General features: G+C 46.0%; 1 protein-coding gene across 1 annotated transcript; it reads right to left on the bottom strand.

The window, feature by feature from the left end:
- Positions 1 to 1,588: 1,588 nt before the first annotated feature.
- CCNB2 (cyclin B2) lies at positions 1,589 to 26,794 on the bottom strand. Its single transcript, XM_002718205.5, has 9 exons — positions 26,599 to 26,794; positions 23,320 to 23,448; positions 23,111 to 23,224; positions 13,185 to 13,355; positions 12,923 to 13,081; positions 10,418 to 10,654; positions 9,992 to 10,132; positions 2,930 to 3,040; positions 1,589 to 1,850 (listed from the first exon to the last, which is right to left on the bottom strand). Exons 1-9 carry the CDS (start codon positions 26,620 to 26,622, stop codon positions 1,740 to 1,742), a joined length of 1,197 nt encoding a protein of 398 aa, XP_002718251.1. The 5' UTR covers positions 26,623 to 26,794; the 3' UTR covers positions 1,589 to 1,739.
- Positions 26,795 to 26,911: the final 117 nt, after the last annotated feature.

Below are 26,911 nucleotides of genomic sequence, written 5' to 3'. Positions count from 1 at the left end.
TCGGCAGCAGCTGATTCAAACATATCTTTCAATCCCCAGAGTCCCTCTCATTCCAAGACCATCAGCCCACTCCTTAAATAACGGCAGCTAGTGTTCAAGCATCTCCTTTGTCCTAGTCACTGTCCTAGAGCCTGGCTTACTCTGTTTGGTATAACACCCTCTGAGGCGGACAGGCACTCTTAGCCCCATCTTTCCATGTCCGGAAAATGAAGCTTATGGGGTCACACAACTGCTAAGCCCAATCAAACCCAAACACCCCCTGCAGAGTGTGAGCTCTTCCATATTATGCTTACATCACCTCACTTCTACCTTCGGGCTTCTTATGACACAGCTTCCACTTCTACCACTTGGTTGACGTTTACAACACTCAAGTTGGAGGGCACATATGGCAGTATCTCAAAGGTCTATTTTTTATGACATCCCAGAAGAATTTCCTGAGTCAGGCACTTAATATTTAACTAAGTAAAATATGTAATAAGGAAGCTATAAATGTCTGTGGCATATGCCTACACCATCCACCCTTTCCTGGAGAGAAGCTGAGCTCAAGCAGCTCTGGGAAATAACTTGGCCTCTCAGAAGCAGGCAAGCTCCCCATCAGTGTCTCACAGCATTACCATTCACACTTGGGACCTGAGTGGGCTGACGGCTGCCACTAACTCCACAAAGGATGTGTAAAACTCTGTACTAGGATTTCAACATAGAAAGATACCCAAAGCCTCTACATGTTCACAGTGAAAGGGAAGAGGGAGAACCCAGCAGCAGTTGTCCTCAGGCCATACCTCAATCAGAGGTCAGACGCTATGGATTACACTGTGGGACCGACAGGCAGAATGGGCCTGCAGGACACAGTACTGAGTTAAATGAGTTCATAGCCAAGCTCAGCAGCCTTGATGAAACTTCCAAGAATCTGTAATGTTTCTCAAACTTATTTGACTAACTCTCTGCTCTCAAAACACCAATTAACAATCCTGTAGAACTCAACAATGTGGGAAGCTGTGGCTGTAAGAGACTTATTAAGTTCATAGTTTTTGTTTGCTTCTGAGTTAGTGGTTGGAGACTGAGGAGGCATTCCCCCTTAGGAAACATTCAGTGTGACTAAATGGTCAAAACCAAAAAACAAACAAAATCACCATCCAAGCACATGTAGCTGAGGCAGCACATCTGCAACAGGACACACAGGCCCACCTGCTTTCTCCAGCGGTAGCCCCTGGAACCTGCTCTTCCTGGTCCCAACTCTGCCTTGGTCAGAGACCCATGACGAGGGTTACTCTGGTGGCTGTTGCCCTAGCGGGCCAAGTTCCTATGTAGGAATTAATGAGCAGCTGAGTAGGTTCTAGAAAGGAAAATGTCACAGTCACCTCCCATTTTAAATGTTTACATGAACCTGTTTCTACTCAAGAATATAGAGTTGGGGGAGACTGAGCCAAATTCTAGGTACTTTTTTTTCATTTCAGAAAATGGTAGGAAGGTCTCTCCCAAAGCCATGAAGGCAACAATTTATACACTATTCACGATCGCTCAAAAAGGAATTGGTCAAAGCAAGCTTTTGCTGATTTCTTCAGTACAGAATAAATAAGTACACATGGGATACCACAAGAAAAATCAATAGCTTTATTTTTCTTCAATATACTTAGAAAATCGGTCTGAGAAGAGGTTTCATGAAATAGGCCAGTCGACTATGTACAAAACCAAGAGTTCTGAACCAGTTAGAAAAAGTGCATGGATGAAGCTGCAGCAGCCTAGGCCCTTCTCATGAGAGGGGAGGCAAGGTCCTTGATGGTTTTTGAGTTCAGCTGAGGGATCGTGCTGATCTTCAGGAGTTTGCTGCTTGCATACTTATTCTTGATGGCCTGCAGAAGGCATTTGGGATGAAGCACATGTCAGGATCCCCACCTTACTCCTCGTAATCTAATGCACAAGAATCAAGGGCCAGAGGCGCAGCATCCAGAGGGTATGCCGCAGCCAGCGAGAGCTCTGGGCTCCCCACATGTTGTGCCTGATCATTTCCTGCAAGTTCATTAACAGAGAAAACCCAGCTGGTGGTACAGCTGATGGGGGAACAAATTTCAAGGTCAAAGGAGCAAGCTTCTCTAGTGAGCTACCAAAGGGATGGGAAGTAGGAGCTGTTTTTGTCATGCCCAAGTGCCATCAGGACAGAACAGCTTCACCCTACTGGCAGCCATAAATGGCACTAGGGATTAGCAAACCCCAGACAACACCCTTGAGACTGAAAACACAATATGCTCGCACCATGTGCTCAGTCTTGCTGAAATTCCACATTGTGAGGACAACAGAGGCTTCTCTAGGGTACAGGGTCTTGACTCTTTGTCATTAGACCTTTGGTGACCTCTGATATTTAGGGTCACAGAGCACAGGCAAGCACCAAGCCCCCTGTAACTCCTCCTCACAGGTGGGCCATGCACAGACGCTATGCCCTCAGGAAGCTTCCTGAATGGGCCTCAGTGGCTCTTCCTCCACCAAGCTCACTACACAGATGCCTTTCAGGACCTGCGCCAAGAGACCTTGGACAAAAACCTTGGACAAAAACCCTAAGATCACCCAAATACACACAACCTCCACACAGCCATCTGACATGGGCCCTGGCTAATTCTGATCACAGAGCCCCCCACCTCCCTTGCTTGATGGGTGCCGTAACCAAAAGGCTGGCATGAGCATAGGGTGAACAAAAACGTTGAACAACTGAATGGCTGACTATGCACTGGACCTAGGCGCAGTTAGCCCATCTACCCTGTCTCTAAGAAAGCCTGCTTTTAGGACTGATCACTATATACCACCAGAATATTAAAGACTCATGCTAAAATAGACTCACATAGGCCATCCGTACATTTACACAAAAATGCAGTCACACAAACTCAAACAATACCCACCACCCCATGCTTTCCACAGGTTAAGACACACAAGTACTTACGATGAATTTAGTTAAGTTTTCATTTACTTTCACCACATTTTTGGCCATGTGCTGCATGACTTCCAGCACCTCGTTCTCGGTGTATCCTGTGTAATACTGCTGCTTTAAATTCTGGATACAAGGCAAAGAGAAGAGAGAAAGGACTGAGGGGCAGAAGAACAAATGGTACACACACTGACGTGACATTTACAAAAGCTGTAAAGGATGATTCTTACCTTCCAAAAAGTCTCACGGCCCTAACTACAACCATGGAACCAGAGGATTGTGACCCCGAAACAGAGCTCTGTTAAGACACTGTGAGGGGGCTGGTGCTTTGGCGTGGTGGGTAAAGCTGCCTCCTGCAGTGCCGATGTCCCATGTGGGCACCGGTTCAGGTCCCGGCTGCTCCACTTCCAGTCCAGCTCTCTGCTGTGGCCTGGGAAAGCAGTAGAAGATGGCCCAAGTCTTTAGGCCCCTGCACCCGCGTGGGAGACCCAGAGGAGGCTCCTGGCTTCAGATTGGCAAAAAGATAGTGTGAGGCTGTCAGCTAAATCAAAGGCCATTTTATTATTATTGTTATTTTTAAAAGATTTATTTATTTGAAAGACAGAGTTACAAAGAGGCAGCAGCAGCGGGGGGGTGTGGGGAGGGTGGGAGTGTGGGGGGGTGGGGTGGGAGAGGGAGAGAGAGAGAAAGGGAGTCTTCCAACCAATGGTTCCCTTCCCAAATGGCAAAATGGTTGGTTGGAGCTGGGCTGATCCGAAGCCAGGAGCCTGAGACTTCTTCCATGTCTCCCATATGAGTGCAGGGGCCTAAGCATTTGGGCCATCATCTACTACTTTCTTAGGACATAGCAGAGAGCTGGATCAGAAGTGGAGCAGCCGGGACTTGAACCGGCACCCATATGGGATGCCGGCACTGCAGACCAGAGCTTTAACCCACTGCACCACAGTGCCAGCCCCCATTTTATTATTTTTTAAAGAGGTTTCCCCAGGGCTGCAGGGTGCTTCTAGTAACAAAGCTTTCAGGACTACCTCTATCACCAAAGTGGAAGGAATGAAAAGTGAGATAGAGTGAAAACAAAACCAAACAGGTGCCCCGTTACAGTGCTGGCCACTTTGCACACATCACTCTGCCATAGCCCTGCCCTGACAGCCACATTAGGAGACAAACTGCACTAAGAATTAAGATAAGAGTTCTAAATAAAGCCTGTATAATACATACTTATATATATGGATATGTGTGTGTATGCATATCTAGGTGCAAAAATATCCTGAAACCCATGTAGAGATTCTTTACAATGTGCATTTTCCATGAACTATTTGCAGAACTATCAGTTTGTATGGATTTCAAATTTTGTTCTTGAACCAAAATAAACAATTTTTTTTTTTTTAAGATTTTATTTATTTGAGAGGTAGAGTTACAGTGAGAGGGAGAGACAGAGAGAAAGGTCTTCCTTCCACTGGTTCACTCCCCAATGGCCACAACGGCTGGAGCTGCGCCGATCTGAAGCCAGGAGCCAGGTGCTTCTTCCTGGTCTCCCATGTGGGTGCAGGGCCCAAGCACTTGGGCCATCTTCCACTGCTTTCCCAGGCCACAGCAGAGAGCTGGATTGGAAGAGCAGCAGCCGGGATTAGAACCGGTGCCCATATGGGATGCCAGCACTGCAGGTGGGGAATTAACCCACTGCACAACGGCGCCGGCCCCAAAGTTAATCTTTTAATTACATTTTTGAAGTATCCTATAGGCTGGCAACCTTAGGACTAGACTGCTGTTGTGTACAGCCCAGCCCCTTTTCTCTCCTTCACTTTGGGGGTCTGCCCACCTGCAAAGACATGCACTCTGGCTGTGTACTTCTGTGTGAACACACAAACACACACACAATTTTTGCTGAACCATATGAAAGTGAGTTGCAGATATAGTATTTCACTTCTAAGTGTTTCAGAAACATCTCCTTTTAAGGAATACTTTAGTGTATTTTTCTACCTATCTACAATATCATTCTCACACAAGGAATGTTACCAACAATTCCTTAGTATCATCTAATAATATTGTCAATACTCCCATTTCTCCAATTGTTCCAAAAATGTTCTATACAGAAGTTTTTTATTTGGTTTTTGTTTTTTAGATCTAGGGTCCAATCAAAGTATATGCAGTATATTGGATCGCTGTGTCTTTATTCAAATTAAAAAAAAAAAAAAAAAAAAAAACCCTCTTCCTTCTAGGCTTTAAATGACAACTTCCTGATGCATTCAGCCCCAGTTACTGACAGAAGGCCTCCCACTCCAGATTTGTCTGTGTGTTTTCTCAGGACTGAATGAGGGCATGAACACTGCATCAGAGATCACAAGCACTCTGGGCTGCACCAGCAAGCACAGAGCAAGGTGGTCCACTACTGGTTATGCCAAACTTGATCCCTTGGGTAAGGTGGTAACCGTCAGACCCCTCCATCATAATTCTTCAAAATCTGAAGTGTCTATAGGATGATAATTTGAGAGCACATGAATCTTGTTCCTCCAAATTCATTCACTTAAAGATTTTTGCATCCATTGACGGTCCTTACTTGAATCAATCATTATATTGGAAACTAAAAGAAAATATATTTCTAATTCTATCACTTTCTACTTTAATTAGCTGCCATTCTGATTTTAAAAATAAAGAGTCTTGGGGCCAGTGCTGTGGTGTAGCAGGTAAAGCCACCGCCCGCAGTGCTGACATCCCATGTGGGCACCAGGTTGAGTCCTGGCTGCTCCACTTCTGATCCAGCTCTCTGCTATGGCTTAGGAAAGCAGCAGAAGATGGCCCAAGTCCTTGGGCTTCTGCACCTGAGTGGGAAACCCGGAAGAAGCTCCAGGCTCCTGGCTTCACATCGGCCCAGCTCTGGCCATTGCAGCCATTTGGAAAGTGAACCAGTGGATGGAAGACCTTTCTCTCTCTGCATCTCTGTAACTCTCTTTCAAATAAATAAATAAATCTTTAAAAAAAATTTTAAAGGAGTCAGCACTGTGGCACAGTAGGTTATCCTCCGCCTGTGGCGCCAACATCCCATGGGGGTGCCAATTCCAGTCCTGGCTGCTCCTCTTCTAATCCAGCCCTCTGCTACTGCCTGGAAAGCAGAAGAAGATGGCCCAAGAGCTTGGGCCCCTGCATGTGCTTGGGGGACCCAGGATCCTGGCTCCTGGCTTTGATCAGCTCAGCTCTGGCCATTGTGGCCCTTTGCGGAGTGAACCAGCAGATGGAAGACCTTTCTCTCTGTCTCTCCTTCTCACTATCTGTAACTCTACCTATCAAATAAATAAGATCACTAAAAAAAAAACAAAGAGTCCTGCCAGACATACAGAAATATCACATGTTCTTCTTTATATGCAGGAACTAAAATTAAAAAAATAAACAAATGCCTAAGAATATCAGTTTTGCTGCAAACATAGTGTTTTGTCAAACTTGGCTTAAATCTTTGTCAAACAAATTGATTTAAAATGTTCTCTCAAAAAAATATTAAGTTAAAAAAAGAAACACAAAATAAAAGAATGCTAAGACAGGCATTTAATTTGTGGTGATTAAAATGCCCGAGTCCCACAGAGGGCCTAGGTTCAGTTCTTTTCTTTCAAAGGAAAGAAGGAAGGAATGAAATAAAGTCCCCTTTAATTTTTTGCATCACTATGAACAAGAATTATTTTTATAAACATTATTCTTTTTAATGCTCAAATTTAGTCAAGAGCCCTATCAAACCAGTTCATATATTCTTCTGATGTGACCTCAATGATCTTGGATCACTGACACCACTGAGTACTTCCCCTGCAAAGGCCCTGAAATCAGCTATTTGTCCAAGGAGCCCTAGGTCCTAGTGGGTAGTAGTATTTAGTATCCAAGATAAAAGCACAGGGGCCCGCCCTGTGGTGTAGTGGGTAAAGCCGCCGCCTGCGGTGCCAGCATCCCTTATGGGCACCAGTTTGAGACCCGGCTGCGCCACTTCCTATCCAGTTCTCTGCTATGGCCTGGGAAGCAAATCCTTGGGTTCCTGCACCCGTGTGGGTGATCTGGAAGAAGCTCCTGGCTCCTGGTTTCGGATCGGCGCAGCTCCAGCCGTTGTGGTCATCTAGGGAGTGAACCAGTGGATGGAAGACCTCTCCCTCTCTCTCTAACTCTTTCAAGCAAAATAAATAAATCTTTAAAAAAAAAAATATAAGCACAAAAGATATGCTTATTGCTACCAGGTTGTCATTGTTTCTAAGCCCTCCCACAATGAAGTCAACTGAGATTGTCGAAGCAGATTTAACAATGAGATTTTTCCTTTTGTTTTTGTTAACAATATTTTATTTCTTTATATATTAAAAATTTGAATTCTTAATAACATGAATAAATTTTGATTTAACCTACAATACACACAAAATACTTTCAGTATTATAAGAGACCACTATTAATAATAAACCTGCAAAGCAAATGTTATTTAATTGATTTGGTTCCTTTGTTTTGCCATCATAGGAAGGATATGCCCTGAGAATGATGAGTTCAAGGTATCTGAATCAATTTTTCCTCTGTGTTCTGTTACCAATTTGAGAGAAGTAAACTGTTTGTTCCTGCCTAAATTCATTTTAAAATTTGCATAAGATATTTTCATTGTTAAAAACTGACATCATTATCAGGTAAAAGTCAATAAAGTTACACTCCAAAGACTTCCCTTCCTCATTCTTCTGCCTATTCCCACAGAACCCTACAGTATCCATTCTCATTAGTTTCTGACTTTGTGCTCCAGTTTTTGGAAAATTAGCAAACACATAAGTACACACACTCTAACATTAAACGTAAACTGCCATACACAGTTGTACAGATGACAGCTGCCCTGGCAACTTTGCATCTACTCACAGAAGCCACACAAGCTCTAAAGCAGTTGATCTGCTTGGCAAAATGCATTGTAAGGGGCCGATACTGTAGTGTAGCAGGTAAGGCTGCCGCCTGCAGTGCCAGCATCCCATATGAGTGCCGGTTCTGGTCCTGGCTACTTCACTTCTGATCCAGCTCTCTGCTATGGCCTGGGAGGGCAGTAGAAGACGGTTCAAGTGCTTGGGCCCCTGCACTGTCGCTCCCCCTCTTCGTGGAGGAACGACACTGAACCCTGCCTAGGCTTCACATCCGAGTCACGGCACCATTATGTCGCTCCCCCTCTTCGTGGAGGAACGACACTGGACCCTGCGCTGTTCTTTTGTCTGCTCGGCCCTCCCCGGGTTTGCTGCTGGTTCTTCCCGGGTTGGCTACTGTCCCTTCCACCTCCGTGGAAGGGCAGTTCCCCCTGCCACATTCCCCACTTCCGCAGGGGAGCGGCACACCGCCGGCCAGCTCTCTCGGGGGCTGCACAGGTGTTCCTTCAGATAGATGTTCCCCTTAGATGTTCCTGGTGCATGCCGTCTCTCTCCTCCTTTATAGTCCTCCTCCGCCAATCCTAACTCGGCTGCCCACACGCCGAGTACGCTGCTCTCCTCCAATCAGGAGCAAGTCCTACAGTTTATTGGCTGAACTGGAGGCAGCTGTGTAGAAGCTGTTTTCTTCTCTCCCAGCGCCATATTGTGGGAGAGCAGATGCATAGAATAAGTCTTAATTCCAGTAACTTAGTCTAGTCCGAGTTACTCCCCACACTGCACCTACGTGGGAGACCTGGAAGAAGCTCCTGGCTTCGGATGAGCTCAGCTCTGGCTGCTGCAGTCATTTGGGGAGTGAACAAGCCGACGGAAGACCTCTCTGCCTCTGCAACTCTGCCTTTCAGATAAACAAATAAATCTTTAAAAAGAAATGCATTGTGATCCTCCTGGAACAGGAAGGGATGGCAGCGTGGGAGGAGCTGCCTCTGAGCCATCTCCCACTCACCTCCCTATCTCCCTGGGAGCTGGTAAGAGACAGTTTATCTCCCTGTGCTCTCAGGCACAGCTGCAGACTATATCTTTGCTCAGTGGCAGCATGGCGTCAGCCCCTCCATGAGCGTACCCCAGGCCTTGCATGCAGTCAATCAGCTCCTTCTGCTTTCCTGTCCTCCTTGCTGGTGTGAGGTGAGGGTCAGGAGCTGGTGTCTGACTACTCATCTGAATCTGAAAGTGACTCCTAGCATCACAGGCTAACTCTCAGGCCTTGGCCTTGCTTTGTCTTTTTTTTTTTTTTTTTTTTTTGACAGGCAGAGTGGACAGTGAGAGAGAGAGAGAAAGGTCTTCCTTTGCCGTTGGTTCACCCTCCAATGGCCGCCGCGGCCAGCACACTGCGGCCGGCGCACTGCAATGATCCAAAGGCAGGAGCCAGGTACTTATCCTGGTCTCCCACGGGGTGCAGGGCCCAAGCACTTGGGCCATCCTCCACTGCACTCCCGGGCCACAGCAGAGAGCTGGCCTGGAAGAGGGGCAACCGGGACAGAATCCGGCGCCTCGACCGGGACTAGAACCCGGTGTGCCAGCGCTGCAAGGCGGAGGATTAGCCTAGTGAGCTGTGGCGCCGGCCCTTGCTTTGTCTTATATGCTTGACAACTTGCTTGTTTCACTCAAAAAAATACCCAAGAAAACACACACATACGGATTCTTTATGGCCTTCCTGATTGTTTGCAACTCTGCATTACATCTGTGTATAGTTGTGTAGTCAGCCAGTGTCTGAATTGTTCTGTTGAAAGGCCTTTGCACAGATAACTCTGTGAAAATGCCAAAGTTTTTAATATCATCAGGGCCTAAACATAGCCTAGTTAATTTCTTCTTCTTCTTCTTTATTTTTTTTTTTTTTATTTGCCAGGTAGAGTTATAGACAGTGAGAGAGACAGAGAGAAAGATCTTCCTTCCGTTGGTTCACTCCCCAAATGGCCACTACGGCTGGAGCTACGCTGATCTGAAGCCAGGAGCCAGGTGCTTCTCCCTGGTCTCTCGTGAGGGTGCAGGGGCCCAAGCACTTGGGCCATCCTCCACTGCCCTCCTGGGCCACAGCAGAGAGCTGGACTGGGAGAGGAGCAACTGGGACTAGAACCTGCGCCCATATGGGATGCCGGCACTGCAGGCAAAGGATTAACCAAGTGAGTCATGGCGCCATCCCTGTTAATTTTTTATTAAACCTACTACTCACCCATTTTCCTTGGCCTAGAACCTTCTGAGACAAGCAGGAAGCAGCCGCCGCTACCTTAGAAGGGTGATAATGCACCATGTCATAGTCAATGAGAGTCAGCTCCATCAAGTACTTGGCTAAAGTATGCTGTTCCACATCAACCTGGGAAAGAACAGCCAAGGACAGTAAGAACCACACGGCTATCACCATCTTGCAGAACTCTGGGGTAACCTTAGGAATGCAAATCTGCTTCACTCACTCATCCTCCCCAAGGACTGCTCTGTTCTACAATCTGTTATACACCCAGAATGTGAGGCCTTTTCTCATACGAACTGACAAGACATGCATTAAGGCTTATCTAAAGGATGCTTTCTGCCAATTCCTAAACTTCTCTTAAAATGGGTCAATGTTCCTGGGATGAGACCTCAAACAAAAATGGGCACTTACCTCGCCTGCTTTTGATGCTCGTCTTAAGAAGTGTAAGGGCAAGGGTCGACCCAGTTCAAATTTCAGTTCTTTCAAAATTAGAGTTTCCATTTCTCGGATTTGAGAACTGGTATAAGCGTTGTCTGTGATATAAACGAAGTCTTCAATATTTGGAGAAAACATCTCCTCGTACTTGGAAGCCAATAGCAGAGCAGTTATCCCAACGAGTTGAAGCTTCTTGCGGGAGACTGGTTGAACCTGATTGAAAACACGTGTGTCAAAACATCCCCCAACAAGAGGATCAGGCCCACAACACCTGAATGCTCACAGTGGGGAGCGCCGTGAGCAGGGCAGCTCTCTGTTACAGAGAACTCACCCTGGGCCAGGCACAGTGTCAAGAGGCTAACACATTCTCTCATCCAGTCTGCACAAAAGTACATATGTTTTCATCTTCAATTATAAGGAGATGACCCGAGAAGAGATTCAGACACCAGTCCAACGTGACTCCATTGTGGAGGAGAGAAAAATCCAAGTCTGACAAACAAGCTCCCCTAGTCACCCTGTGACTGGTACTCAGTGTGGTCTGAACGGAGATGCAGCCAAGACAGAGAGGGAGGTTTTAAACGATGGCTCTACATTTCCTTAAGTCTCACCAAAAATACACAAATCATTCAGCTTGAAAAACCCTTTAACAATACTTCAGTGAGGGAAGAATCTCAGCCCAGGGTACACGTATTTCCCTTAATTTCCTTTTTCTTTCTAAACTACAACTTTATTTTTCTTGCTTCAACTGTCTTTATGGGAAATCCACCTAAAATATTGCTGTGCCTTCCTGCCTTATGAGGACTTAAGACTGAAAACCCACTTAGGATTCTGCACTATCTCAGGACAATTATAAACATAAATATATCGTGTTGCATAATATGTACTTGACTTAAACCCATCGGTGCCTTCAAATAAATCCTCATCTGCTAACATTTGTTAAACAACATATTAGCAATTCACATTTGGTGTCCCCCTAACTGGATAAATGTCTGTGCATTCCTAAATGATAAATACTTTGAAGGTCATTCTGCCTCACAGCATATTTTCAGACAGTCCGCTTTATGGTCCACATTCTTAGCCCACTACACAGACACACCCTTGCTCCTTTGGGGGAAAAATTTTGTACTTCCTCACTCTTCTGTGATTAAATGCCACAATTGGCTGGAGATTTATTTACTTATTTATTGGGACCAATGCTGTGGCGCAGCAGGTTAAGCTGCCACCTGCAGGACCAGAGTCTTAACAGGAGTTGGTTCAAGTTCCAGCTGTTCCACTTCTGATCAGCTCCCTGCTAATGAGCCTGGGAAAGCAGCAGAAGATGGCCCAAGTGCTTGGGCCCCTGCAACCATGTGGAAGACCCGGAAGAAGCTCCTGGCTTCAGATCAGCACGGCTCCAGCCATTGTGGCCATTTGGGGAGTAAACAGTAGATGGAACATCTCTCTGTGTCTCCCTCTAATTCTGCCTTTAAAAAGATTTATTTATTTATTCAAAAGTCAGACCTACAGAAAGGAAAGGGAGAGACACATAGAGAGGTCTTCCATCCACTGGTTCACTCCCCAGATGGCCACAACAGCCAGGGTGGGGCTGGCCAAAGCCAGGAGTTTCTTCCAGGTCTCCCATGTGGGTGCAGGGGCCCAAGCACTTGGGTCATCCTCTGCTGCTTTCCCAGGTGCATTAGCAGGTAGCTGGGTGGAAAATGGAACAGCCGGGTCTCAAACCAGCACCCATATGGAATGCCAGCATCGCAGGCAGAGGCTTTACCTGCTACATCACAATACCAGCCCTGAAACTTTGAGAGATTCTTAAGCCATATTCCTCATTATCTGGATGGAGTAATTTAACACTAAAGAGTACCAAACTTTCTAAGTCATGCAGGTAGGCTTAAAAACCAGTAACCAAAGACCATAAACTTTAGATCAACTTTCACACCACCTGAGAGCATACTTCTTTTGATGAATAATGCGGCAACGTACTAAGGTTGAGCATCCCTGATCTGAACTGCTACAAAATCCAGAACTTGAGTGATAACACGACACTACAAGTGGAAAATTGCACACTTGACCTCATGTGATGAGTGGTAGTCAACACAGGCACCCTCAGACTATATGTAGAAGGTGTGCATGAAACAAAACCAGATTTTGTTTAGACTTTGGTCCCATCCCCAAGATATCTCATTATGTATATGCAAATATTACGAAATGCAAAACACTTCTGGTCCCAAGTATTTCGGGGAAGAGAAACTATTTTCCGGAGCAACTGTTAGCAGGCTGACCTTAGAGAAATGCCCTGTGTCGGCTGTCATCATTAAGGGTTTGACATACTTCATCTACTTCCTTTTTTAGCATCTAAAGTTCTTTGGGTCCTAATGAATTGGCTTTTGATCTTTTCTTCTATCCCAAGAGATCTTAGCTTTCTATCCCTGAAGCACAACTATGATACTCAAGGAGGCTCTGAAACAAAGTGCCTAAAGTCACACTTACCTGTAAAAACCTATCCATGATGGCGACGCACATATACAGGGTCTCCTGCAGGAGCCTGAACTTGGAGTGCACTTGCACGAGCCAGTCCACCAGGATAGCACGCATACGTCCATTTATGTCTCTTCCATCTAAGAAATGTGGGTTTATGGACTGCAAAACCTGTTGACAGAATAAAAAGTTTAAAACATTGACCTCATTTCCTTCCCAGCTGTGTGGCAAACTCCCCACTGCTTGCACAGTGTAAACACAAAGGCCCACTCACCTCCAGCTGCCTTAGATACTGGTAAATATCCTTAACATAGTCACTGCAGAGCTGCGGGTTCTCCCAGTCTTCATTATCAATATCCTCGATTTTGCAGAGCAAAGCATCAGAGAAAGCTTGGCAGAGGTTCTCTTCCTTCATGGAGACATCCTCAGGTACAGGGGAAGGGCCCTACAACCAATTAAAGCACATGTATTACTCTGTTAGGAGCAGCCCTCCCCACAAGCCACACAGAGCCCACAGGATTAAACATCAGTATCACTGGCATTGTTCAACTACGTTAAAGCCAAGATACAGCAAATGTTTTCACAGAGAAAGTAACTGTTTAAAACTCTGTAATTCTTTTCTTTTTAAAATATTTATTTGAAAGGCAGAGTTACACAGAGGCAGAGAGAGAGAGAGAGAGAGAGAGAGAGAGAGACACACACACACACATCTTTCATCCACTGGTTCACTCCCCAAATGGCCGCAACAACTGGAGCTGCGCCGATCGGAAGCCAAGAACCAGGAGTTTCTTCTGGGTCTCCCAGGTGGGTGCAGGGGCCCAAGGACTTGGGTCATCTTCTACTGCTTTCCCAGGCCACAGCAGAGAGTTGGATCGAAGTGGAGCAGCCGGGAACTGAACCAGCGCCCATATGGGATGCTGGCACTACAGGCGGTGGCTTTACCTACTATGCCACAGCACCGGCCCCTAAAACTCTCTAATTTCACTCAAGGTGAAAATCAAAGTCCTCAGCACCTATGAGGCCTCCATCACCACCTGGCCCACTCCCTTTTCCCTTGCTAACCCATCCATCTCCCACTCCTCTCCCTTTGGTTTGCTTTGTCCCAGGCTCCCGACAAGACCTCAAATGAGCCAGCTGCTCCAGCCACAGTGCTCTTGCCTGTGGATGTGCAGGGCAATCCCCTCACCTTCTTTGTTTTGCTGAAGTGTTACCCTGCTCAGAAAAGGCCTATTTTGACTCCTACTTAAAACCACCACTGAGGCCAGCACTGTGGCACAGCAGGCCAAGCCTCCACCTACAGCGATGAAATCCCATAAGGATGTTGGTTCCAGTCCCAGCCATTCCACTTCCAATCCAGCTGTCTGCTAACGGCCTGGAAAAGCAGTGGAAGATGGCCCAAGTGCTTGGGGAGACCCAGAAGAAGCTCTTGGCTTCTGATGGGACCAGCTCTGGCTGTTGTAGTCATTTGGGGAGTGAACCAGAGGATGTAAGACTTTTCTGTCTCGCCCTGTGTCTGTAACTCTATCTCTCAAGTAAAAAACCTTTAAAAGTAAAAGTAAAACCACCAACTTAAATTGCTGCTCTCCTTACCCTCCCCCACATACATGTCATCTCTGTTTCTTTTCCTACAGAATCTATCATCTGCTGATATTCTAGAGTTTACTCATCTATGTGTTCTCTGACCATCTCTGCCACAATGTGGTTTTAAATTTATTTACTTATTTGGTTTCTCAAATGCCAAATTGATCACTGACACATAGTAGGTACTCGATAAGTGAAAAACACTGGTCATCTAGGTTCAGAGATTACTGGAGCAAATCATTCATTTTAACAGTAGCCTCCTCTGCCAAGCATAATGCTTTCTTCTCTTCAATTATTTATTATGAATTGAGAAACTGTTCAGCAACTGAAGAGCAGAAAAGTGGGACTAGTGTTGTGGCGCAGCTGGTTAGCTGCTTTCAACGTCACCAACCCCGATCAGAGCACATTTGTGTCCCAGCTATTCTGCTTCCAGCTTCCTGCTAATAATGTGCCTGAGAAGGCAGCAAAAGATGGCCCAAGTGTGTGAGCCCCTGTCACCCATGTGGGAGGCCTGGATGGGATTCCTGGCTTTGGCCAGGCCCAAGCCTGGCTGCTGTGGCTATCTGTGGAGTGAATCAGTAGGTAGAAGATCTCTGTGTTACTCTGCCTTTCAAATTAATAAAGAAATATATTTTATAAAGATTTATTTATTTATTAATTTGAAAGACAGAATTACATAGAGGCAGAAGCATCTGCTGTTTCACTCCTCAGATGTCCTGGCTTCTTCTGGATCTCCCATGCAGGTGCAGGGGCCTAAGGACTTGGGCCTTCTTCTACTGCTTTCCCAGGCCATAGCAGAGAGCTGGATCGGAAGTGGAGAGACCCAGTCTCGAACCGGCGCCCATATGGGATGCCAGCACTGCCGGCGGCAGCTTTACCTGCTATGCCACAGCACTGCAGGTGGCAGCTTTACCTCCTACGCCACAGATAACCCCTACAAATAAATCTTTAAACAAAGAAAAAGCATGTTCCAGGGGACCTATGTCACTGCTTGCAACACTGGCAACCCATATCAGAATGTGGTTCAAGTCCAGCCTGTTCCACTTCTGATAAAGCTCCCTTGCTAATGTGCCTGGGAAAACAGTGGAAGAAACCCAACTACTTGGGCCCCTGCCACCCACGTCAGAGACCTGTATGGAGTTCCTGGGTCCTGGTTCTGGCTTACTCCAGCCCCAGACATTCCAGTCATTCAGCAAACCAGTATATTAAAGATCTTTTGCTCTGTCCCTCCTCTCTCTATTCCTCTGCCTTTCAAATAAACCTTACCAAAAATGAGGGGGGCGGGGGAGGGGGGAGCAGTGCTATGGCATATCGGGTAAAGCCTCCGCCTGCAGTGCTGTGCCAGTATCCCTTATAGGAGCCAGTCCAAGATGTGGCTGCTCCACTTCCGATCCAGCTCTCTGCTATGGCCTGGGAAAGCAGCAGCAGATGACCCAAGTGCTTGGGCCCCTGCACCTGCATGTGAGACCAGGAAGACGCTCCTGGCTCCTGGCTTCAGATTGGCCTAGCCCCAGCCGTTGCGGCCATTTGGGGAGTGAACCAGCAGATAAAAAGACTTCTCTCTCTTTGCCTCTGCCTCTCGGTAACTCTGCCTTTCAAATAAATAAATCTTAAAAAAGAAAAGCATGTTCAAGTCTATGGATAAAATAAGAGAAGAAAGCAAAGGCCACACAAGTATACAACACAGTATTTTATTTTCTTTTTTTTTTTTTTTTTTTTTTTTTTTTTTGACAGGCAGAGTGGACAGTGAGAGAGAGAGACAGAGAGAGAAAGGTCTTCCTTTGCCGTTGGTTCACCCTCCAATGGCTGCCGCTGCAGCCGGCGCACCGCGCTGATCCTGGCAGGAGCCAGGAGCCAGGTGCTTTTCCTGGTCTCCCATGGGGTGCAGGGCCCAAGCACCTGGGCCATCCTCCACTGCACTCCCTGGCCATAGCAGAGAGCTGGCCTGGAAGAGGGGCAACCGGGACAGAATCCGGCGCCCCAACCGGGACTAGAACCCGGTGTGCCGGCGCCGCAAGGTGGAGGATTAGCCTATTGAGCCACGGCGCCGGCCAGTATTTTATTTTCTTATGCTGCTGACTGGGTGCTTATTTATAGAAACCACACAAATTAAAAATTTATAAAGTAAGTTAAGTATTTAGTAATGAAGCATAAATAAACCATGACTTTAGAAAGAATAAGAGGTACAAAGTAAAACCTAACAGGACTGCTAGGTTATAAAGAATATGTATTAAAGTAATAAAATATAAAGAGGAGGCTGTATAATAAAAAAAGGTAATTTTCATTTACATGAAAGCTCAGTGATTGTTGACCTTCAGTCTCGGAGGACCAACACCAAAAAAGAGCGAGCAGTTCCTAAACAAGCCCTTCCCTCTAAAATCAAAGATCTTAACCTGAGGAAGGGCCACGTCAGTGAGAGGTGCATTCCATCTACTCCACAAGTCGAGCCCTCAAGAGCAAAGGCCATGGGGTGCCAGAGAAGCACAGAAAATGAAAGCAAACCTGGGAACCGCAAGGTGCCCTGTGCGGAGAGGGGAAGGGGAGCAGGAACCTCGAGAAGAGCACAGACTGAAGCTGAAGGAGGAGCGAAGTCCTGGAAGGAACGTGGCAGGGTGGCTGGAAGCAGAGGGGCACCTTCCTAAGCCATGGAGCTCCAGTGTTAGGGTGAGCTGTCAGCACTGGCGTCTGGTGTCAGGAGTCAGAGGTCGCCCTCACCACCTCAGGTGCCAGCTTAGCAGTGAGGAATGTTCACCCATGCCCCCTTCAGAAGCCCGCTGAGGCTGGTCCTATCCAAAGCTCCCAGGGTAAGACGAGGATACATGCTCTGGCTCCTAATTGAGAACTGACTGAAAATTCCATCTATGGGTCCTGTGCTGTGGCACAGCGGGTTAACGCCCTGCCTAAAGCGCCAGCACCCCATATGGATGCCGGTTCTAGTCCCGGCTGCTCCACTTCCGATCCAGCTCTCTGCTATGGCCTGGGAAAGCAGCTCCGGCCGTTGTAGCCAATTGGGGAGTGAATCAACGGATGGAAGACCTCTCTCTCTCTCTGCCTCTCCTCTCTGTGTAACTCTTTCAAATAAATAAATAAATCGTTAAAAAAAAAGAATTCCATTTCAAATCTAAAATAATTATTCTAAGACCCAACTTGTCTATTCAGTCACCTAAGCCCCAGGAACCAACTGTGTAATTTTCTGTTCAGTATTTGCTCACCTAGTCAACTGTCACAACTTTTTTTCATTTTATTTAAAAAACAGAGATTTCCCATCTTCTAATTCACTCTTCAAATGTCCAAAACAGCCAGGACTGGGCCAAGCCGAAGTCAGGAGCCCTGAATCAATCCGTGGGTGACAGGGACCCAAGTTCTTGAGCCATCTGCTGCTTCCACAGTGGACATTAGCCATGTAGGAAGGGAGAGTAGACTAGGACTTGAACCCACACACTCCAATATAGAATGCAGGTGTCTCAAGCAGTATCTTAGTTGCTGTGCCAAACACCTATTCCTCTCACAAATTTTAAACAACAAAAGTGATTTGCAAATAAAAACCTTCAAATCAGATAAATAAGTTCTGTGGATAGCTGAAGACAACTGAAAAGTCAGATCAGAAACCTTATAGATATGAAATTTTGCTTAACTTGGGGCAGGCATTTGGCCTAGTAGTTAAGACTTCTGTGTCCTATATCAATCTACATAAATCTGATACCGGAGCCCAGCTCCCTGACTCCAGCTTCCTGCTGATACAGACCTTGGTTAGCAGGAGGTTTTGGGTTCCTGTTTCCCATGTGGGAGACACGTATTGGGTTCCTGGCACCTGGAAGCCATGGGCGGCATTTAGAGAGTAAACCAACAGCTGCCTGCCTCTCAATAAAGGAAAAAGATGTTTAATTAGTTAACTCCAGAGGAGCCTTTTGGTAAGGAGCTAGGAGTTTTGAGTTGGGACTATTGAGAGGATGGAGTAATACAGGTATTCACAAGTTTTGATAAGAGTTCCTTTATTTACTAAATTTATGATAAACAATGTCAATAAAGTGCAATAGGGAAGGAGCCAAAGAAAAACCGCTGATGCCAATCACTTCATTATTTGTAGCAATAAACGTTTTCGTGAATACACAGGTACACACAATTATACACAGGCAAAATCAGTTACTATGATTAGCTTTGAGGATGCAATAGAATGGCTATTTGGGGATACAAACAAACTGATCGTTTAAATATTTCAGTATTTTTTTGCTATTTATCACTGTGTTTCTTGTGTGATTAAAAACAAGTCACTCTGGCCGGCGCCGTGGCTCACTAGGCTAATCCTCCGCCTTGCAGCGCTGGCACACCGGGTTCTAGTCCCGGTCAGGGTGCCGGATTCTGTCCCGGTTGCCCCTCTTCCAGGCCAGCTCTCTGCTGTGGCCAGGAAGTGCAGTGGAGGATGGCCCAAGTCCTTGGGCCCTGCACCCCATGGGAGACCAGGAGAAGCACCTGGCTCCTGCCATTGGATCAGCGCAGTGCGCTGGCCGCAGCGCGCCGGCCACGGCGGCCATTGGAGGGTGAACCAACGGCAAAGGAAGACCTTTCTCTCTGTCTCTCTCTCACTGTCCACTCTGCCTGTCAAAAAAAACAAAAACAAAAAACAGTCACTCTGTTTTTGAAAAAAGTGAGCAACTGTGCTTATTTTCCTTTTATATAGATCTTATAGTAGGGAGAATTAGGCCATAAACATTGTTGTACTTGAACCATGACTATCACTGAATTTGGTATTGAAATCAAATCTGCAAATCTAAAACCCAAGTTTCTGGCTGCAACTTCTTTCTGTAAGCTTCCATCACTCTCTGTGAAGGTGTACTATAACCCAGGCTTTCACTCCTAGGACCCCAACTTAGCTGGGACCCACATGGAGGCAAGCAATAGTCCAACCTGTTCCCCAGTGCCCAGCAAACAAGGGACTGGTGGAAAGCCTCTCCTTCCAAACCGCTCAGTGTTCACCAAACATCGCTGATTAGAAAAAAAAATTTTTTCTCCAAAAAAATTGCATAATAATTAGCATATGTGAATAGCTGGAATGCTTTTAATATCTCAGCCAGGGCTCTGTGATTCAGTTGTTTCACCTGCCCTCCAGTGTTACAGAAAGGGTAGTATGGAGTCCATTAGAAGTCTGGGAACACCTGTTTTCATGGGCACCCAGCTTATGTTGCAAGCTTTCCAGGAAAGTTGCTAAAAACCTGTGTGCTCAGCTGGCATTTCCCTAAGTCCAGGAATGGGCTGGAAAGCAGCAATACCAACCCTACAGACAGAGCCGAGTGCTGAGCAGAGGCACACAAGAGAGGGGCTCACCTGCAGAAGGCGGGACTCCACCTTGTGGACAGACCTAAGGGTCCCTTCACCACTTGGGTTCCCAGAGCAGAAAGGCATGTGTTTGAATTGAAAAATACTTGTTCTTCAGGTCATCAAAGAAGGAGGTACCTTTCTCTGAAGGGAGGAGAGAATTTCCACTTTGACTACGACCTTGTCTAAATATGATCAGAGTCGGTGAACTCAAAAGGCTTCCATAGCCTTGGCAACTCATGACAAGAGCCTAGGGTGATTACTGATGCCATAAACAAGAGTGTCAATTTGTTAAGTCAACAACAGGAGTCACTGTGCACTTACTCCTCATCTAGGATCTCTGTCCTTAATGTGCTGTACATTGTGATTTAATGCTATAACTAGTACTCAAACAGTATTTTTCACTGTGTGTTTCTATGTGGGTGCAAACTGTTGAAATCTTTACTTAATATATGCTAAACTGATCTTCTGTATATAAAGAGAATTGAAAATGAATCTTGATGTGAATGGAAGGGGAGAGGGAGCGGGAAAGGGGAGGGTTGCGGGTGGGAGGGAAGTTGTTGGGGGGGGGAGCCATTGTAATCCATAAGCTGTACTTTGGAAATTTATATTCATTAAATAAAAGTTAAAAAAAAAAAAAGAAAAATACTTGTTCTTTAATCCTGGACGGCTTCTATACTAGATCATTCATGCAGGTGTGTTTATATTATACTACAGCAGTGCTGTTTACATGAACTGCGCTGCAGTTCCCCAACACTTTATCTGAAACAGAGCGGCCCTAAGGAGCCAGCCAAGGAGCGTGGGGCAAGGGTGGAGCTGTAAAGGTCACAGGAAGAAACAAGTTTTCCTTTGTTTCTTTCATAACATTTTTTTGGTTCATTAGTGTTTTGTTTTGTTTTTTAAACTGGCCTGTTTTCTTCTCTCAAACAGTAATACGTACCTAGGATGAAAGTCTGAAAATTTTAAGGAAGAAAATGAAACTCAATCTTAAGCCCAACATAATACTCAGAAACAAATAGCACTGATATTTTGTGTAGAAACACACTTTCAAAGCAAATCTGGGTCATGTAGTATGTACTGTGTTAGAAACTGGTTTTTCCACTTCTTGTTACAAGGATGTTGACATTTTTAGAGACTCTTCTAAAGTTGGTATTTGTGGCTACATGGTGTTTCATTCAATGGATTTAACCAATATCCTAATACAGGTTATTTTTGCAACTATGTAAGAGCTATTCATCACAGCACTATTTAAAAGGCCTTGACTAGCCCTTTGGATGACTGTAGAAACAGACTTGCTGGGTATGGCGCATAATGAGCTGAAATCACCCGTCTGCAGTGGGAGGAGTCATGTGCAGACGATGCTGCACAGCAGCTGCAAGATCCACGTCTAAAACCGGCCACTGGTCTGGTTTCTAGAAGTCACCAAAAAGCTTCTCACAAAGTCCTCTTAAAGGAAGGTCAACCTCGAGTATCTGCTCTGAGCTATAGTTCTCAATTCAAAGTCTTTTTCTCCTCCCCCATAAATAACAATGTGTTTTCAACCATTTCCTCTGGGTAAAGGTTCCCAAATCCGCCCTCTCCTTCTGATGTCACTGGCATATTTCCAACCACATTGCCAGGAAGATATCCTGCCTTTACCTCAACAAATCTAAAGCCAAACAGGGAGCCTTCCCCTAACCTACCACCCTCCCTTGACCTTTCTATTTTTTGTTAATTTAAAGCATAAATGCTCTAAGACCCACACACTTAAGGGGCTCACACTTCCACTCCAAGCAGTACATCTAAAATATCCTTTCTAAATACTGGAGGACATCTCTAAGAGGTGCTCTGGTACAACCTTACGCAGTCAATGTTGAGTCTTAGCACCTCATGCAGATACTCTGGGAGATCTACGCTAGTCAACACCACACCTCCCAACATACCTCCAGTCCCCCGACACCCAACGCTGCCTCCAGTACTTTCCCTTCCTCAAAAGTTGGCAGCTTCCTCACCGCCTAACAGGATAAAAATCCAAATTGCAAGGCCCTCAACTCCAGCTGCAACCTTCCTTGCTGCTTCCTCCCATGTGACTGCTGATTCAATGCAGAGCCGCAGGCTCCTGGATCCAAGGACACGATTACAGCCTTTTCCACTTTGCTGCCTTGATTTTCATTGCTGCTTTCCCACCCCAAAAGGTGCCCTTTCCTACCAGCTACCATCTTTGAAAACCCCACTTAGGCCATCCAGTTCCTTGACCCACTCCCTCCCTCCATGTTCTCTCCCTCCTTCAGCCGCACCTTCCTGGGAAGAGCACGTGGGTCTCCCCCGGCCATTTGATGTTCACAAATTTTGATGTTTACTAATATAATTTTCAGAGACACATACTCCTCCTAGATAAGGCTCCTGAAAGCAAAATGTCTCCTTAGCAGCCTTAGTAAGTGCTCAATGTATCTATTCATGAAATACAAGGGGACTTCAAAAAAGTTCATGGAAAATGGAATTAAAAGCTTATCTGGAGATAAAAAAAAATTGCAAAATCCATGCACGAAACTCTCATATATCCAAAGTTTTATTCTGAAAAATTTCAAACACTATATATGTCTTATGCTGGAAAGAGTGAAGAATTTGGTATATTCTCAGCACCCACAACGGTGCCTGTGCACAAGTGATTTATGAACAATAGCAGGGACATACTTGAAAATGTGGTGAACAAACCAAGGGGTCTATTAGCATACTAACTCCAATTTAGCTAACCAGTGATGGAGATTATACTTTTTTATAACTCAGTGTTATAATTTAACAACAGATTTCCAAAACCTTCATGGGAAAGTTCATTCTTACAGTGCATTTCTTTTTTATCTTATTTATTTATAGAGAGACAGAGAGAGCAAGCTTCCATGTGCAGGTTCACTCCCCAAATGCTTGCAACAGCCAGGGCTGGGCTAAGGCCAAACCAGGGAGCCAGAAATACAATCCAGGTCTCTCACAGGGTGGCAGGAACCCAGTTACTTGGGCCATCACTGCTGCATCCCAGGGTCTGTATTGGCAGGAAGCTGACTGGAGTCGGGGGGCTGGAACTGGGACTCAAACCCAGGTATTTTGATGTGGGATGCAGGCATCTTAACCACTATGTTAAATGTCTACTCCTCATGTATTATCTTATTAAAACCCACCAAATCTCATATTAAAATCACTAATTTAGTTATTAAAGTAATATTGAGATTCTACTATGAAAGTTCTTGAAATGTTTCAGCGGTGATAAGGTACCTTTGCAACCTAGCTAGACAGGCTACTGCATTACGTGTGTGTAAATTCAGAACGTCCTACCTTTGGAGCCAACATTTCCATTTGAACTGGTTTCACAGAAGCAGTAGGTTTCAGTTGTTTGCTGACATTTGTAGCTTTGGTGTGTTGCACTGGTATTTTAGTGTTCTGAGCTTTCTGCAAGGAAAAAGAAACGTGAATGGGGCCAGCCAACCACTGTCAGCCCTCAGCGCTGTACAGAATCAGCCTTGGTATGCATTTAGGGTTGTTACCTTAGCTATTTGTACTGCTCTGGTTGTAACTCTATTTCCAATTTCTTCTAAAACAGCACGCCTAACAGTCACATGACTCTTAGCTTTAGCATTAATTCCTGTATCTATATTCTCCAAATCACTGGACACCTGAAAAAAAAAAAAAAGTTAATGAAGCATCAAAACAATTTAAAATAACTTGGCTAATATCAGATACTCAAATTTAGAATTGCTTTGGGGAAGGGGAACAAGTTGAGATCTATTTTCAAGGTACAAGGTACACTTTAAGAAGTCTGTAGCTTTTTGTGACCAAGAATAACACCCCAAATTAGACTAATCATTCATCTACTTTACCTGTGATAAAGTCCTCCCACCTTACAAAACTGTCTTGAGTATTCAAATGGGCAAGTAAATGATTATTTCTCTTCTAGCACCAATGCCACTTGTTAAAGTCATTTGTTTAAAAAAAAAAAAAAGTTCCGTTATGGGGCTGGTATTGCGGCGTAGCAGGTAAAAGTGTCACCTGCAGTGCCAGCATCCCATATGGGTGCCGATTCAAGTTCCAGGTGCTGCACTTCCAATACAGCTCCCTGCTAACACACCTGGGAAAGCAGCAGAAGATGGCCCAAGTCCTTGGGTCCCTGCACCTACATGTGAGACCCAGAAGCATCTCCTGGCTCCTAGCTTTGGCCTGGCCCAGTCCTGGCCGTTGCAGCCATTTTGGGGGTTAACCAGCAGATAGAAGATTTTCTCGCTCGCTCTCTCAGCCTATCCTCTGTAACTCTCACTTCAAATAAATACATTTAAAAAAAAAAAAAAAACTTCTACAGAGAGTGGTTATAAGTGCAATTAAAGTGAAAAATTAAAAAGGTCTAAACTCAGAAACTGAAAAACTAGAGTAGCTTTATTACGGCAAATCTAGAAATAAGAAATGCTGTTGCAGACATGACCTTACACATGCAGCTTTATAGAATGAGGCTGCCGTAGCAGAGGCTCTTTTTAAGTAAGGATGCTTGAAATGGTGTTCTTGGGTTAAACAGTTTTAGCACTGAGATTCAGGAGACGTTCAAAGTATGTGCAACATGGGGCTGGCGCTGTGGCACCGTAGGTTAATCCTCCGCCTGCAGCATCAGCATCCCATAGCAGTGGCGGTTCTAGTCCCGACTGCTCCACTTCCAGTCCAGCTCCCTGCTATGGCCTGGGAAAGCAGTGGAGGATGGCCCAAGTCCTTGGGCCCCTGGACCCATGTGGGAGACCAGGAGGAAACTCCTGGCTTCTGATCAGTGCAGCTCCAACCATTGCGGCCACTGGGGAGTAAACCAGCAGATGGAAGACCTTTCTCTCTATTTCTCCCTCCATCTGTAACTCTACATCTCAAATAAATAAAATCTTTAAAAGAAAAGTATATGCAACAAAAATTGCTAGTTGATCTTTACCTACTTTAGACAGAGTGTGATTAGAAACAAAACCTCATTTAAAAAGAGCAATGCACACCATAAAGCTTATTATCAAAGTGATAAGCAAAACAGTATCCTATCCCTGAGATTTAGGGGTCCCTCTCCTAAAAGAACTCCCAAACAAGGACTTGAGTGATATACAAAGACAGAGAGGCCAAGGCAAACTCCTTCCTTGAATTGAAAGAATCTTACCACTAAATAACTTGATAGGTTACATTAGAGAAAATGACTTGTTAGTTGGATTTGGCTCCGCAAAAGGGTATGAATTAAACACTGAGTGGACTTATTCAGTACCTAGAATTGCAATTCTCCAAAGTCACACTGTTCAATCTTTCCAGCATCAACTGCCAATTTTAAAAAGTGTTTGAAAATGTAATGCTTATGGGTTGAAACCTGGCAATGTGACTAAATTTAAACCTATCTGGATGGTGACAGGGATTAAGATGGCGCAATAGGGAGGGAAATTACTGCTCTAGACTTGAAGATAGTTTTAAAAAAGGGAGAGAGTGAGTCTCAGGGAAGTGTTAGGGGAAAAAAAGGCAGAGGAAACTCCACACAAATTAGAGGGACACTGTGGACCTATGTGGAGAGTGTGGACACGCACACCTCAGCACCAGCCCTGGAGTGGGACAAGGGGCTGCCGCATACAGTGCCGGCTGCTCCACTTCCTATCCAGCTCTCTGCCACGGCCCGGGAAGGCAGTGTAAGATGGCCCAAGTGCTTGGGCCCTGCACCCGCGAGAGAGACCCGGAAAAAGCTCCTGGCTCCTGGCTTCGGACTGGTCCAGCTCTGACCGTTGCAGCCATTTGGGAAATGAACCAATGGAAGGAAGACCTCTCTCTCACTGCCTCTGCCTCTCTGTAACTCTTTCAAATAAATAAATAAATCTTTAAACAATAAATTAAAAAATAATAAATACAGGGGAAAAAAATCCCGCATCTTGGAAACTCTCCTTCACTTTCGGTCAAGCCAATACCTTTTGTACTAAGAAAACTTAATTCAGTGCTGGCATAAAATGGCTGTTGCTACTTAATTAGGTATGTGTTTGCTATATTTACACTTATAAATGCAGATACTTATTAAAGTGGTGAAAAAAATTCATCTGGAAGGGGAAACTGGCAGCTTTTAACTAGCCTTGCAGCCAGCACGATGGAACTCAGGTGTGTCACGGTCCTCCAGTTCTTAGCGACGGAAAAGTAGGTGCGGGCACACTTCAGCCTCAAGGGGCAAAAATATTCAAAACACTACACAACACTTTGTTTATTGCACAGATCAAGCAAACGGGCCCGGACTCTTCCCTCAGTCTGCCATCTCGGTCCAAGCTATAACCTATCACATGATGGAAGAAATTCCTTTTTTTTTTTTTTTAAGGAGACAAACCCCACATCAGTAAACTCAGCCTGGAGGACTTCGGGGAACAAGGCCAAGAACGCTCTCTGGCGCGATCACAGGCTGGAGGGGGTTCGTCCAGTTCTCCTCCTCCCCACCCCCACCACGGATCCCTAAGCCGGCGAGGGAGTCCGGAGAAAAGGGGAAGGAAACCCTGAGGGCTAACGACAAAGGGCACCCGGGGGCGGCAGCCAGCGGGCGGGAGGCTCACCTGACAGGTGCCACGACCCAAACCTTTCCCTACCCCTCCCCACGCCCCGCAGCGGGTGGGGGCGGGGACGGTGGGACGCCGTCCGCGGGGAGCCCCGGGGGAAGCAGCAGCAGCTGCGGCTGGGACAAAGAGGTTCGGAGCAGAAGAGGCAAAGCCAGAGGCAGCGAGGGCCAGGGGGAAGGGGGAAGGCGGCTCGGCGGGGCCGCAGCCCCGGCCGGGGCGAGGGGGTCCGGGCCCACTCACCGTCGGGCGTCGGAGCAGCGCCATGAGGGACGCGGGAGGCAAGAGGCCCAGTCCGGCCCAGGCGGACTGGAGCTGGCAGGCACTGGCGTCCGCGGCGCCGTTGGAGCTGCACTCCGAGCCCGTACCGCGGAGGATCGTCGGCGAGGTCTCCTAGTTCCAGGATTCAAATACCGCGCCGCTCGCGCCCCCATTGGGCGACCTCACGCACGGCGTGCTCGTTTCATTGGCTAAGCTTGGACGCATTCCCGAACGCTGATTGGCTGAATTTTCATATGCTCCCCCCGTTTGGTTGTCATAGAAACCACCAGTCTCC

This window comes from Oryctolagus cuniculus, chromosome 12, assembly GCF_964237555.1.
Source record: "Oryctolagus cuniculus chromosome 12, mOryCun1.1, whole genome shotgun sequence".
Lineage (NCBI taxonomy): Eukaryota > Metazoa > Chordata > Mammalia > Lagomorpha > Leporidae > Oryctolagus > Oryctolagus cuniculus.
This window is presented reverse-complemented; position numbering and strand designations above follow the sequence as displayed.